The sequence below is a fragment of the Ambystoma mexicanum genome, chromosome 7p (genome assembly GCF_040938575.1).
Source record: "Ambystoma mexicanum isolate Mex_15411 chromosome 7p, UKY_AmexF1_1, whole genome shotgun sequence".
In the NCBI taxonomy this organism is placed as follows: domain Eukaryota; kingdom Metazoa; phylum Chordata; class Amphibia; order Caudata; family Ambystomatidae; genus Ambystoma; species Ambystoma mexicanum.
Genome location: NC_090939.1, coordinates 31,118,143 through 31,134,258, shown reverse-complemented (window position 1 = coordinate 31,134,258; position 16,116 = coordinate 31,118,143). Strand labels below are relative to the sequence as shown.

The 16,116-nt window shown below is 46.1% G+C and overlaps 1 protein-coding gene across 5 annotated transcripts in view; it reads right to left on the bottom strand.

Annotated features, from left to right (window-relative positions):
• The window catches only part of LOC138525644 (Fc receptor-like protein 5), an 800,717-nt gene that overhangs the window by 71,308 nt on the left and 713,293 nt on the right, over positions 1–16,116 (bottom strand). For 2 of the 5 annotated variants that reach the window (XM_069635697.1, XM_069635698.1), the window contains exon 8: positions 7,742–7,812. The exons of the other annotated variants lie outside the window; for them this stretch is intronic. In XM_069635697.1, the coding sequence (XP_069491798.1) occupies positions 7,742–7,812 (71 nt within the window). The remainder of the gene's footprint in view (positions 1–7,741; positions 7,813–16,116) is intronic. 5 annotated transcript variants of the gene reach the window in all.

Genomic DNA, 16,116 nt, shown 5'->3' with positions numbered 1-16,116 from the left:
GTCGGACCTATGTACTCTACATTCTGGTAGACATCTCTACTATCCCCTCTCCTCATAGACAAATCACATTTATGTGTTCGTTACTAATGCATTTGAACTTGTGCCTCTCTGCATTTTAATCGACTGCCTTTTTGGCTCCCTCTGCTAAAATCGAATCTAGGTATCTAGGTATTAGGCCAACATGCCCTCCACCCTCACTACTCTATTTGCAAGAATACTGCCCATCCTACTCTACCTCACATGGCACACCGGTGGGACAGTACCCAATTACACCACCGCCTCCCTCCACTACCCCAATCTTCACAACACCATGACTATGCCGTCCATTGCTCACCACACCAACCCTTACCTCAACAAACCAGCCTTATGGCTCCAACACTTTGCTTCCAGACCTTCACCAAACATAACATGTTCCATCACCCTGAGAAATGCCAGACTTGGCTCGCGACTCACGCACGCCTCCCATCACTCTGTGCATCTTAACAAACAGCCTCTGACCTCCACCGCATCCACACACTTGAAAAACCCATCATCACCTCACCCCAACCTCCCTAAAACTAGCAATATTAAGGGTGCATTAATCAATGTCAGATCACTCACGGCTCATGCTCTAGAAGTGGCTGACCTTATTCTTACCCTCGATCTCGACTTTATGGCTATCACCGAAACTTGGCTTCACGCAGCCTCTGGCCCACTACTCTCCCTTGCCATCCCTCCAGGTTACAACATTATCAGACACGATCGTAACTCTAACCAGTCCAAAGGTGGTGGCATTGCCATCATCCATAAAAATGCTCTAAACTTCCACCTCTCCTCTGCGCATCACTTTTCCTTTATAGAAGCACTGACTGCCAAACTAGCCATCACCCCTAACCACTCCATCACCTTCCGTCTACTTTACCGGCCACCTGGGCCGCTATACACCTTCGCTGATGACCTCTCCAACATCATCACTCATAACACCAAAACCAAATCCCAAGCCTCGATATTAGGGGACTTTAACCTGGGCCTCATGGATCCCAACGACAATGCTGCCATGACTATTGATAATATACTTATGAATGCAGGATTCATACAGCTTATCAACCAACCTACCCACGTTAAGGGCAGAACCCTCGACTGGCTAGCCTCCCACAATTGTCCTATCCATATCATCTCTAACCAACAGTATGCATGGACCGACCACAACTTAATCACGTTTAACATTCAGTCCAAACCTGCCAGCCTCTCTCCTACCATTGCACCGGCTACTGCCACCTGCAAAAAACGTGACATCACTTGCGACAGACTCCTCCCCCTCCTCCTCCGGGCTCTCAATGACCAGGTTCGCTCATGCTCCGACCCTACTGCTATGGTTGACACCTTTAACCTCGCTATGCAAAAAGCCTTAGATATCATCGCCCCATCCAAACTGAGAAAACCCAAACCTCGAGCCCACCTGGACTCTTGGTTCACGCCCCAGCTCAGAATCCTGCGCAAAGAAAAACGAATTGCGGAATGACATTGGAAAAGCAACCAGTCCGCAGCCAACAAATCGTGCCTCCTCCTGGCCACCCTTAACTACAAGGAAGCCATATTCCAGGCTAAAAAAGACACTTACAATAAACGTATCGAACAAGCCAAATCCAACATCAAAGAATTGTTTAGAATCCTAAAAGAACTTGAAACCCCTGTCACTGCACCAGACACTTGCATCAAAGATAGCACTTGGTCTACCAAAATCCAAGAGGCTCTCCTCGGCAAGATTGCCACTCTCCAAATTAAAATCAATAACAAACAATCAAGCCTACAATCCAACCCACAACCCAACCCTATGCCCACCCTAAACCACCCCATCCCAGACTCTGGCACTCCTTTTAGCTTCTCTCCACTCTCCATTTCCAAAGTGGAAAAGATCATCACCAGCCTTAAACCGACCAATAGCCAAGGCGACCTCTGCCCGGCAGCTATAATCAAGGAAGCAGCGCATGACCTAGTGCCATTCATTACTATGCTCATCAACTCTTCCTTTAGCTCTGGGATCGTACCTGACAATCTAAAGGATGCGTGGGTCATCCCCCTATTGAAAAAAACCTACCCTGGACGCTAGTATACCCACAACTACAGGCCAATCACCACGGTCCCGTTTTTACTAAAAATCCTCGACCGTGCAGCATATCTACAAATTCAAGATTACCTTGAATCTAACACACTCTTGGGATTTAGGCAATCTGGGTTCCGGCCACGTCACGGCACTGAAACTGCCCTCATAGATTTAAAAACACAGATTGAAGATCTAAAAGACAAAGGCAAACTTGCTCTCTTACTCCTCTTGGACCTCTCGGCGGCCTTTCATCTCGTCAATCATGAAATCCTCTGCCACCACCTTAAATCAGCTGCACACTTCTCCAATAAAGCTACAACCTGGATTAGCTCCTTTTTAGACAATAGATCTATGCGCGTGCGTGTTCTCTCCACTAGCAGCCGCCCCACCTGCACCCGTCTCCTGTGGCATGCCACAAGGATCTTGTGTTTCTCCCACGTTGTATAACGTGTTCACCAAACCTCTCTTTGATATCTTGGACTATCTGGGTGTCACTTACACCAATTACGCCGACGACACCCAGATACTAATCCCTATCTCAGGTGACTACACGGCTGACTCCCTCGCTATCAATGTCATCTACCAGGTCATCCAGGCGTGGATGGCTCAACACGGACTCTGTCTTAATGACGAAAAGACTGAGCTCCTTATTCTTGGTTCGCCACAAAAACTTACCAAACTCGACCCTGCGTTCAAGTCCTTCATCATCGATGGGAATATTATCCCAACCGCCAAGGACACAAAAACCCTAGGGATCTACATTGACTCGACCCTATCCCTGACCAGACAAACTAACTCATTCTCTTCCGCAGCGGCATATACCTGCAAGCTTATTACAGCTTGTCGCACTTTCCTCTCTGCAACCAATTGTGTCACCCTGGCTAGGACTCTTGTATTATCCAAGATTGATTAGTGCAATGCACTGTACCTAGGCACCAATTGCTGCAACCTAAACAAGTTGCAAATTGTCCAAAACAATGCGATTAGAGCTGCCCTCAACATTCCCAGGCGCCAACACATATCCGACACCAGACGCAATATTCGCTGGCTCTCAGTCCCACACCGTATCTCCCTGAAAACCCTGGCTCTTATCCCCAAATGCCTTCATGACCAAGCTCCCTGCTACCTGGCCAACCGATTTGCCCTCCACAACTCCATTAGACCCCGCAGAATGGCTCATCTAAATTGCCTTGAGGTTCCACGCTTCAATCGCCAAAGATAAGGTGGAATTAGCTTCCCTATCTGCCAGCTAAACTCTGGAACACGCTTCCTAATGAGCTTAGAGCAGAACCCTCATTCCCGAGATTCAAACACCTTACGAAAACCTGGCTGGCTGCCCAGGACATTTAGCTCTGGGTTCTCTGCTTAATTTGTACATGTATATATAATCTGCTTGTCCTCTCATTGGTATTATTATACCTGTAAATTCTGTATTATACTTGTAAACTTTGTAATTATGGTTCTATCTGTTTTTCTTATGTTGTAACTAAGTGATGCGCCCGGTTGCCCCTGGGCCTGGTGCGCTATACAAATAAATAAAATCCAAAAAAATACAAATCAAAATCTGCATATTTGGGAGGAAGACTGGAACATATCTTAAAAGCAGCTGATTGGTCCAAAGAATCAATGTTCAAAGCATTTTATCATAGACGTATTGAACATGTAGCAGGTAATGTATTGCAAGAGCTTTGAACTTGCATAATTAGACGCCTCTGGTCTCGACATGGAATAAATTATCAGTAACGTGAGAGGGGGTTTAGATTCTATTAAAGACAAGAGGCGAGTATTATCCCTCCCAAGCACCCTGTTTTGTTTTTCTTTTGTTGCAGTTTCGGGGTGAAGAGTCTGGCTTGAGGACACCGTCCACAAGTTCAGATGGCAGTGCTATGATGCGGAGACCCCTGGATTCTATTACTGGATGAATTACAGTTAGTGCTTGGATTTTCCTTTCGATGGCGGATGGTGTTTCACAGCGGTAGAAGAGAATGTCATGATAGAGGAAAGGACTCAAATAGGAGTCAGTGTTAGCCTATTGGAGGATAGCAGGGGATGTTCTTCCTCCATATTGGGCTGGGGTCAGCCATCCAACAAAATGTCAATTTCATGTGATTCTAACTAAAAAAGAATTTTCTTTTTTTTACAGTAAAGGTTTGTTGTATTTTGCTGCTGGTTGTTGGTAGTAAAGAAGTTAATGCATCATACTCGCCTCTGTGCCTTTAATAGAATCTAAACCCCCGCTCACGTTAGAGAGGGCGATTATTCATTGGTCTTTCCCCAGTAAAACATTCTTGCAAAAGGAGGTGAGAAACCCAATATCTCACCTTTTTTCTTTCTCTTGTAGCAAACCGAGGCACATTTCAAAAATATGGTTTAGCATATCTATGTGTGTGCTAAATTTCTATAGCACACTGTCAAACAAAATGGCTGGAAGCCGGTGTTCAGAGCGTCCCATGTCTTGTTAGTGGGCAGGGAGTTTGTTTCATCCTCAGGCTGCCAATAAGAGCCGAGGATTCCGGTGTTACCACATTATTCAGAGTCTATAATGAGTGCCAAATGAGGGTAAATAACACCCGACTGCATTGCGTCACCCCAAAAGCCTAGAAAAGGCTACCCCAAAGCATGCGCCACACAGATAACCCTGACAGTCCACATTTGAGAGAGGCGCATACTTTTTAGGGCTGTGTCATATGAAGCTACAACATGGAGTCCTACAGGCCAGGGGGAGAATGCAGAGGCCGCCCAGGGTCAGGCAGTCCACATGGGCACAGAGGGACACCCAGAACCTGACGATGTAACACCTGGACAGGACAGCACCATTGAAGTTCTGCAGCTCATGGAGGGGGGGGCTAGGAAGTGAAGCATACTCACAGCCACAGCTCCTCTGCTCAAGTCTGTGTCTGTCCTACACTCCAGTACACGGCAACACATTGCATGTCCCAGCCCACATATTCACAGGCGCTTGGCCGGGTTTTATGTGACCGCCATGCCTCTGCTCACATTGCACCCCAGGAGCCATCCATGCCATCAAAGGGCATTCCGATCAAATTGCCCGATTCCTAAACAGAATGTATCTCCTGGACTTCACACATGTACCACTGGCACCCCGCCCTCCCATGCCAGGTCCAGGTAGAAGGTCAACAACACACCAGGCCTTCTACCGGAACGCTGGTAATCAGGCTGAAATGTCTAATATTGGACCCGGCTCCCTACTGGCCAGTGGGATTCACAGAACCCTTCAGAGATAGGCCACCTTTTAGCAATTCCAGGTAACAGACGTTCCGCCCCAGTCTGGGTTTTTGGTGCTGTGTCAGAGATTTTCTGTGGAGCTTGAGAATGAATAAATGAATGCAATTGAGCCATAAGTGAATGGCAAAGGCAGAGGCCACCTGTCTGAGGTGTGTGGGACTGAGGTGGAGTAAGATGCATAATTATCTAAGAGATGGCTTTGGTCTGAGGGGTTCGGAGGTTCTTATGCTCAAAGATGGCCCCAGATTCCGTTCCCGACTTTTCTGCGTAATCACAGGCTCAAGGAAAGAGCGAAGAGGAAGGAATCCTTCATGGTTGCATTGAGTATTGGAGGGCAAAACAAGAGGTCTCTTTTCTCCTCATTGTCCTGGAGCAGCTCATGCTCATCCAGGGCTGGCTTCCGAGTAGACGCATTTTGAGGGTGTCATGTCTATCAGTGTTAGGCAGAATCCTAGGCTGTGCCCTTAGGGACCACTACACAAGATTAAGACTTCAGGTGGTAGTACATTTTCACCTTTGGTACACGCCTGTACAACACAGTTAGAGTGGTAGCAGTGACTGATCAGCCAGGCTTATCTCAAGGGTATATGAGCAGTAGCAGAGATTACACACAGGGACCACAATTACTGTGACTCAAGCAAACACTGACTCAAGGTTTCAGGTAGAAAAATATGAGTACATTTATTTTTGACCATCTGTTCACAAAACACTTCACTTATATTAAATTAAAACCACACTTCAAATACACTACACACAACCACTTCCCCTTGTGCAGAACAATTCAAGGTAAGTACCTTTGGATTTGACAGACCAGTGTTGTGAAACAAAGACGTTACTGGGGGTTGTTACGCAATCACTTTTTGACAGTAATGGCAGTTCGGTCTTACGAACGAGAAGCGTACCCGCGAGAATAAATTTTACCCTAGTCAAACACACTTAGCACATGAATTAACACAAGAAAGTTGGGGACCAAAACCCTAGGCAATACTTTTGTCAAGGCAGATAGAATCAAGAGACACTGTCTAAAACGTAGATAAAAGTCAATAGGACTGCACCAGTGTCAATGGGATAGGGGTCCTGTTGTCGAGGATCACAAGGTTAGAACAGTTCACGATTCGAGATTGCCAGGAGTACTTAGATATTGTCAAAAGGGGAGGCAAAAGTTATAAGAGGGAAGGAAGATAAGGACTTTGGTGAGGAGAAAAGGGTTCACCCTAGTTCCTTGAAGTCGGACACAGTACCTTATTCGTATGAAGAAAAGCTGGTGCCACGGCAGTTGTTCCTGGTAGTTCCTGCAGACTCACGGTTCCTGAAGCTTCAGTCGTGGGGACAAGAAGGTGGAGCGATCTGCACTACCCAGGGATGAGGCCAGCAGCAGCAAAGCAACAGTGAATAAAAGATGCGCTCCTTTAAAACAGGAGATAATCTTCAGATGGCTGTCCGGACCACTACAGCTGTGTGCAGCGATTTCGACCAAGAAGAGGATCCTCTGGCTATGGAATGTGAGCTGGTTGATCCCACCAGGCTCAAGGGAAGAAGACTCCGGACCGTATCTTCTCTTGTCGTTGAAGGGTAGGTAGCTCAGGACTGCAGCAGGGCTTCACCGGGACTCAGGAGTTGCAGCAGCCGCCTTCTTCTTCACTTCTCTTCAGTTCCTTGCAGCTCCAGTGGCTTCCAGCCCAAGAGTCCTGCCTTTTATGCCAAAATCCCCCATTCACACAGCCTTGCTGTCAATCACTCAGCAGGGGGTTGTCCGGCCTGGACAACCACCTCAGCCAATCAAGACAAAGTGCGACTTGGGTTTCCAAGGAGACCCTGTGCAGGGGGTGACTAAACCACTCCCTCACATTCAGCCCACCTAGACACCCAGGCGCCAAAGGAGGGCTTCTGGACAGAAGCCCGCCAAAGGTCGGCGAACAAAGAAGGCAAACCTGGTTTGCCGCGCAAAGTAAAACACAAGAAGGACGTTAAGAAAAAGAAATGGCGATACAACCCAACCAGAGCCGAAATATAAAGTATTTGGTCAAGTGGGTTTAGGTTCAAGGCTCATACAATAGCCTAAAACTGTCAGGTAAGGACAAAGGCAGTGCATATGGCAAGGGAAATGTGCACAAAATCAGACAGTGAATAGCTTTGAGTCAAACAACATGCACACAGGAACCAAGACTCACGTATGCTAAAACCCAGGAGTGCAAACAGAGTGTGACAACAATACAAATATATGAAAAGGGATGTGGGGTAAGCGCTTAGAAGCTCCTAATGACTGCAAGGAAAGTTGGCAAGTGCCTTACCCCCAATTGCTGTTACAGGTACTGACAGCGCTAAGCCCTGTGTAGAGGGCAAGCAACAACAGGATCTGTGATCTAACACTCGTGATGGTATTAATTAAGGAAACTTAAAAACAGTACTCACGAGGACGAGAAATACCTCTTCAATGTCAGCAAGCCCACGAACCATGTTGATCAAACAGGGACCCCGAAAGGCTGTAACAGCAATGGGAGGATAACTAAATACATAAGACTCAAGACAAGGGGCAAGTAGGAATAGTGATTACAGAATAGTGAGGAAAACATAGGCATTCACACAGGAGCTAGCTACAACTGCACACCACACCTAATAATCAATGGGAAATATAAGCAAAGATACAAGGAAAACATGGAATGGATTCCAAGAGAAAGTAAAGGAACAGGAGCAGGGAAAATGAAATTAGAAGGGCAAATTTCCCCCACCCATCCAAGGAAAAAGGCAGGAAGCTAATCTATTAAGAGGAAAGACTAAAGCATCAAGGTGTACAGCAGCAAAGGACAACGTCAAAGAAATACAGAACACAGGCAAACTGGGCTGCACTAAAAAGGAAAGCACTGAGAAATGCTGCCTGCAAACAGAGGAAGACAGAAAGGGGGTCTGGGAAGCAGAAATCAATTAAGCACATAAATTCGAAATCCAGGGATAAGGAACAAGGAATAGAAACTTGGAACTAGGCACAAGGCTAAGAATCAGGAACAAGATCCCAGCCACAAACAGGAACACTGCATCAATGACCAGCGCTGGACTGAAGCAAACTGAGGCTTTTAAACCTGCTTAACGAGCACACGCTGCAGGTGTGCTGCTTGCTGCACCTGCAGCCACAGGTGTTGCCTATCCTCCACCCAGCCTTGTCATGTAAGGGTGGAGATGAAGCTATGGGCCAGGCATTCTGGGAAGCATAGTCATTTGATTAAAGCAGCATACTGGCTGCCAAAAACCTGGAATGGATCCGGAAGGGAAGTAACTTGGAAAATAAGGATTTAGCACTCCCAATTCATCACAGCACTGTAGCATAAGGTTCGAAAGGAAAGTCCAGTAGGGAATAAACCCCAAATCATAAACCCAAGTGGTGGGAACGGGAACGAAGGAAGCAAATCGTGACAGTATACCCCCTCCTACAGCCGTCTTCTGGTGCCCGCCACCCGCACGAGGCATCTTCTTTCCTTGATAGGAGTGCTTTTTCTTTGGAGGCGGCACTGATGGAAATGGTGGCCTGTGGGCAAAGGCAGATGGACTGGAATGCATAGAATCAGGCTGCAGTCTAGTAGAGTCATAGGCAGGCTTCTGGTGAGGAAGCTACTCATGAGTCGAAGAAAGGCGTGAAGGACTTGCAGGATCTGAAGCAGAGTTGGAAGGCCCAGGAAACTCAGTCACTGGGAGCGGACACTTATAAGTCCTTGAGGAGGAAGGCAGGCTGATGCAACATGCATTAGACAATGGTAGATGCTCAGTTAGCCTTTATGTCGAGAGCGGACATGCGAGAGGTGAGGAAATTGCAGGCATGCTGGACAAAGTCTCAGATTCTGGTGCTGCACATTCGGGAGGCTCTGATGCTAAAGTCAAGCAGTTGGGAGAATAGTCTTGTGTAAAAGGCAGGCATTCTGGTGATCCCCCTGAAGCATAAGAAGGGCAGGCTGGACGTTCATCGGTAATTAATGGTTGGGATTCAGGAGGAATCTTTGGAGCAGAAGAATATGCAGCAGGATCTGACGGTGTAGACAGGTACACCTCCGATATTGGCAGCGAGGCTGAGCAGGATACAGGTCTCTCATGAACTGAAGCCAAACTAGCAGTAGGCTCTGGGACCGAAGACATGCACTTAGAATGTACTACCGGAGGCTCCATGGCTGAAGGATGATCTGCTGGATGAGTCACTGTAGCTGAAGACAGGCAGGCCAGAGGAAACTTTGAGGCTGAAGGCATGCAAACTGAAGCCATCTCGTTAGCTGAAGACAAACAGGTCAAGGTCTTTGGGACTGACCAAGTGCATGGTGGAGGCTCTTGAGTAAATAGCAGACATGGCAGTGGTTCATTGATAGAAGGCACATGTGCCAAAGATGACTGTAGAGCTGTGGACTGGATCATAGAAGAGTCAATGGTTGTAAGGGGACAGACTGAAGTCTCAGAAGTCGACAGACACATTTGTGGCTCAGGAATGGAAGGCACCTTTAGGGCAGCAGACTCATTGGCACCAGTAACCAAAGACCGAGCTGTACCCTTGCAGTCCCTTTCCTTAGTGGATGACACAGAGTCTCTTTCTTTGTAGAAGTCAAAATCAACCAGAGGAATCACGAGAGTAAAGTCTCTGTTAATCAGGATTTCGTCAATTGTCCATTCATCTGTCTTAGCTTCTGAAAGTGGCAAATTAACAATCAACAGTTCAGGAATCGCCTGCCGGGTCTTTGGTTCTGTATACCGTGGAATGAGTCCATCAGAAGATGAAATCTGTACTGTCTCTGACTGTTCGTTGTGACCAAAATTGGCAGAAGGAAGAGTGAACCCAGAGGAAGCATAATTTTCCACATCAACTTGAACATCTACTTCAGTCTCAGCAGCTGGATCAAGAGCAGGGCCTAAGCCTACGGTAGTGACTGAGTCAGTGTACGCCACCATTGTGGATTGTGTTTGGAAATTGGAAGCTTGCATGTGTGCAAGCTCAGGGTTATGACGAGCTGCTGCACTGGAAATCTTGGGTAAAGGAGTGGCTTGCAAATCTTCAGCTAACTGCAATCCCTGACAAACAGCAGGACAATTGTCAGAACCTGTGCCCTGATTAAGCGCTGTGCTAGACGAAAGACCTTCACTCCCAATAGATCTAACATATTGACAAATATCATGGTTTACGAAAGTCTCTGCACTCAGGGGCTGAACCGTGTTCACTTCCTCAACATCAACAGATAAAGACTGAGGTGTATTCAGCAAAGACTGTAAGGTTTTATTCTCCTCTTGTAAAGAAACACATTCTTGTCTTAACTCCTGAAGCTTAGCTTTTAGCATGCTCTGCATTAACTGTACATCACTATCAGTAGGCACAGTGGGAGGCATGGTGGTATCAGGGCTGGATCCTGCCCTAGCAATCTGGGTGTGCACCGATTGTACATTGTCATGTACTGCTTGCAGGTTCTGTGATTTATACTTTCTCTTACCAACTTGGTCTGTGTTTCCCTAAAGCAAACTATTAACATCAGACCTCTTGGCATTAGGGACTACAGTATGTACTTGTGCAGAGAGCTATGCTATAGACTGAGGGTAGAAAACAGAAGTTATGCAAGGAACCCTTCCATTCTTTATGTTTGTATCACAGAACTGTTCACTCTGAGGTGAAGCATAACTGGAATCATGGGGTTCAACAACAGAGGTGCTCTTGTGTAATAAGCCTAACAGTGTGTTGTTTTCTGCTGCTAAGGCTTGTGCTGACATAGAATCTGGGTCAGAAAAAAAGACAGAACTAGGATCAGGCAATTTAAGATGGGCCATCCTGTGGGAAAAATACTCTGCACGTAAATGCCCATTCGTGACAAGGAGTTCATTTATGTCAGGACTAGTGATTTGATTGTCACAGGTAAAGTAGGGGAAACTTTCTTTCTTAAATTTGCCATATTCAATGGGAATAGTGGGCTGGTCATTCTGTCAGGTAAGGACAAAGGCAGTGAATATGGCAAGGGAAATGTGCACAAAATCACCCAGTGAATAGCTTTGAGTCAAACAACATGCACACAGGAACCAAGACTCATGTATACTAAAACCCAGGAGTGCAAAAAGAGTGTGGCAACAATACAAATATATGAAAAAGGATGTGGGGTAAGCGCTTAGATGCTCCTTATGATTACAAGGAAAGTCGGCAAGCTCCTTACCCACAATTGCTATTACAGGTACTGGCAGCGTTAAGCCCACGTAGAGGACAAACAATGACATGATCTGTGAGCTAACACTCTTGACGGTATTAAATAAGGAAACTGAAAAACAGTGCTCACGAGGACGAGAAATACCACTTGAATGTCAGCAGGCCCACGAACCTTGTTGATCAAACAGGGACCCAGAAAGGCTATAACAGCAATGGGAGGATAACTAAATGCATAAGACTCAAGACAAGGGGCAAGTAGGAATAGTGATTACAGAATAGTGAGGAAAACATAGGCATTCACACAGGAGCTAGTTACAACAGCCCACCAAGCATGATAATCAATAGGAAACAAATGGAGAAGTGCAAGGGAAAACATGGAATGGATTCCAAGAGAAAGTAAAGGAGCAGGAGTAGGGAAAACGAAATTACAAGGGCAAACTGCCCCACCCATCCAAGGAAAAAAGGCAGGAAGCTAATCTATGAAGAGGTAAGACTAAAGCATCAAGGTTTACAGCAGCAAAGGACAAAGTCAAAGAAATATAGAACACAGGCAAACTGGGCTGCACCAAAAGGGAAAGCACTGAGAAATGTTGCCTGCAAACAGAGGAAGACAGAAAGGGGGTCTACAATGTTTCAGGAATGTGTTATGATGTGCTTTCCTTGCTGTGTCGCACAACTCCTTTCTCCCTCTTATCCTTCCCTACCTTGTCCCTTTATTCTGTCAGGAGTTTGGAACCTGACAACGTTCTGGATTTGTTATCAATCAGTTGGTGGAATGTGTTGTTGACAGTTATAAGAGATGTCTTGATGGGGGTGACTGCAGACTTATCTTACACCGCTCACCTTTGAATAAATGTCAGCATCTTGAAGACCTGAACTATGTGGTGTCGGTCCTTTCACTGGCGATGAGGACTGTCCTCTATGGCTGCAGTGGAGTGCACAGGACAGCTGTGCCCACGTGTGACTTGTCCAGTCAACTGCCCAGCAGACTCCCAATTAACCCGTTCTGCAGATGGGCGTATGAGAAGGCCCCCAGGAGAATCAGGAGAACGGACCGTATGGAGGAAAGGAGAGAGTCTGGTCCAGATACTCAGTAGTGACGCAGGAGGAAGAAGCAACCCACAAGTTGAGGTATATGACTTTTTGGCTGCAATCATTAGCTGGAGGGAGACCGGCCCATTGTGCGTCACTTTAAGACTCCAGAAAAGCTGCACTACAGGCGTTGCTGCTCTGCGGAGGACGTGCTGCAGGTGCTGATCACCGGAGAGGGAAGCAGGGCTACTAGAGGAAAGGACCATGCATAACGCACCTTGCGTACCATGGAAGGCTCTGCATTGATTTTGGTTTTGCTTGCCGGTCGCAATAGTAACCCAGCATTACCCAGGATATTTTGTTTATTTACAGAGACAGTGGTTTACGCAGCTGAACTCACCGGGGACCTCATTTAATGAATTTATAGGAGTGTGCTCCTCTCCTCGTGTGGAATTAAGTATCAAACAGAAGTGTACATTAAAAAAAGAAAAAAAATGATTTATTTTCTTTTTTCTTTTAAACAGAAATAAGACGCTTGGGTCAATATGGCCAGCATACCAGTGCCCATTTTTTTCCTTATGCAGCCTGGTGAAGCACTCATCAATTGGAAGGAAGATTTTTTGAAGTTCATGTTAGCAGTCTATGGCCCAAATTACTCCATTGAGAGAAAGGATGCCCTCCTTTACCATTCTCTGGGCAGTGCAGGGCAAGAGGTGTTCAAGAGGCTTCCTGGACCAGTGCAACCTGCTGATGCCAGCTCATGGAATAGGCTTGACAAGCGTTAGGAGGTCAAGGAGAACAAGATTCACTTCGGGACCAGAGAGCAAAAGAATGGAGAGACAATTGAGGATTTTGTCACAGCATTGCGTGGCCTTGCAATAAAGTGCCGTTTTAGTCACTGTCATGGCGAGCATATTCGCGATCAATTAATGATCAAGTGCACTGATCACCAGATCAGAAGGAGCTTTCTTGACCCAAATTTGGACCGGACTATTGAGATTGCTAAGGAAGTTAAACATACTGTGCAGGGTATCAAACAACTCTGTGCAGAAACCGAGAAGATCAGCATTGAAAACAGAGTCACGTGGGAGTCAGTGCTGTCTCTGCAGGGAGACGTAACAAGCAGAGGAACAAGAAGTTCAGTGATTAGAAGGGCATTGGCTAAGAAGCCCAGGAATCCAGGAGGAAGAAAGGATTGGAGCGGGTTTCAGAGGAGTGAAGGGCGTAAGGGGGATTTACACAGACAGGAGATGCTTCCGATGTGGAGGTTTGCAGCATCTCGCAAACTCTCAAGAAGGTACAGGTGTGTATGTTGAGTGCCGGATGTGCGGAGTCAGAGGGCACCTGGCCAGAGCTGCAGAATGGCACCCACTGGAGGGAGCGTGCATGAGAATGAAGCTGATGAAGACAATTCAGATAGTGTATTTGTGGGTGGAGTGCGAGTTATTCAAGTTATAAATGCCATCACTGGTGTGAGATTGCAGAAACCTAGATCCTTGATCAAGGTTGATGGGCGAGAAGTACTTGTGCTAGTTGACAGTGGTGCCGATTACAATCTCATAGGCAAGGATACATGCAAGAAGGTCTTTTGGAAGTGTATACTCAAGGAGGCTTCCGTCAAAGTTAGCACATACAGGGAGAGCCCCATCCACAGACACAAGGCTTGGTCACCTTTTTGTCCGGCATTTGATCCCCAAGAGGTCACGAGAGAGGATATCTATTTATCATGCCGCTGTTAGCAACTAAAATTCAAAAACTAGATAAGGTGGAGTTGATGATATTCATATATTAATGTATGTATCTGATTATGTGTATTTGTTACAACGTTACCTACATTTGTGAGACTGGCTTTTATATGCTGCGCTACATGCTAATGACGGTACTGCACACTAATCTTTGCTTTGTATACACATTGAAGAAAGTGTTTTCCATGTATGGGTACTTTTTTCTCTGTCTATGCACTATTGTATGTGTTAAGTGAAAAATGATAAAATGAGTGACTAAAAACATTCTTTACCAGCTTATTAATAAATTAATAAATACTGTATAATTTGATTTTGAAAACTGCACGTGTATTTGCACGCTTGAATCAGCAGAGGCAGAGCCATCTCTGCCGAGGATGTAAATGGGCGGACTAATGGAAGCCCCTACCAAAGAATTGGTTCTAAGACATAAAAAACGCACATGAATTAAAGTGAGTTAGTAGAAATATATGTGGCAGGACGCCCCCATTGTCTCATAACCATCCACATCATTGGGCAGATGCAGGTAGAGCTAGACTTTCAAGGAAAATGGGCCAATGGGCAAATATATGTGACGTGTGTGTGTGGAGACTCGCTCTCATGGAGCAGCCAAGCTGCTCTAGGGATTAAGCTTGATCCCAATGCCAGGCACCCTGTATAGACGGGAGTGATCAGTGGTGAGAATGTGGAGAATACGTGTGGAGTGGCAAGTGTATCTGGCATGGGTTATGAAGATATTTGCACTTGGGCGCCACATATTTTTCAAGACAGAGTAGGTTGTATGTTTGAGTGCATGCACAAGATCAAACTTAAGCCAGGGTCGGATCCCGTGGCAGCTAAAATTAGGTCAGTTCCTTTGGCCTTGAAGAAGGAGGTAGAAAATGAACTAGACCGGATGTCATAGAGCCCACTGAAGTGTCAGAGTGGGTTAGCTCCTATGTCGTGGCACGCAAAAGCAACAGGGCTGTTAGATTATGTATAGATCTGAGAGGACTCAACAAATGTGTGATTGCAGAGAAGTTCCCTTTACCCAAAATCAATGGTATTTTCATTGCTGGATTTAAAGTCAGCCTGTCATCAAATACCGTTACACCCTGACTCGTGTGATTTGACGACTTTCATTACCCATGTTGGGATATTCAAATGTGTGCACATGCCATTTGGTTTGGTGTTGGCTGCGAGCATGTTCCAGAGGGTCATGCACACTTTACTTGGTGGTTTGGCAGGTGTGGTATTTTATCAGGACAACATTTTGATATGGGGTCAGGGTGTAGAGAGTCATGATAGGAGGTTACGTAAGGTATCGGAGAAGGTGGGTGATGCCAGACTTTGAAGAAGTGCTTTTTCAGAAAAAAGGAAGCGGAATATCTTGGTTACAAGTTAACAGGAGAGGGTGTGATGCCCAACATCAGTGCCATGGAAGGGAATTTAGATATGCCGGCTCCCGAGTCTGAGATGGAGGTTTCCTCGTTTTTGAGGCTTTTTGAGCACTGCAAAATGTATGAAAGGACTATCGAGTAGAACTAATGCATTGAGGAAGCTCACAAGGAAAGGGACAAGGTTTTGTGGTCTAGTGAGGGTGACAAGGAGTTTAAGGATATTAAGGAGAGTATTGTACATGCATCAGTGCTGAAGGGGTTCAAAGAAGGGCTCACAACCATAGTGCACACTGATGCCAGCGACCCCGGGGTTAGGTGGAGTGTTGCTACAAAAGGATTGTAATGGTAATGAAGCCACAATGGCTTTCTGGCTTTCGCTTCAAGGGCTTTGAAGGATGTAGAAAGAAGGTATTCGGGGACTGCGTAGGAATCATTGGCTGTGATCTGGGCCCTTCAAAAAAGTTCAGTGTGTATTTGTGCAGG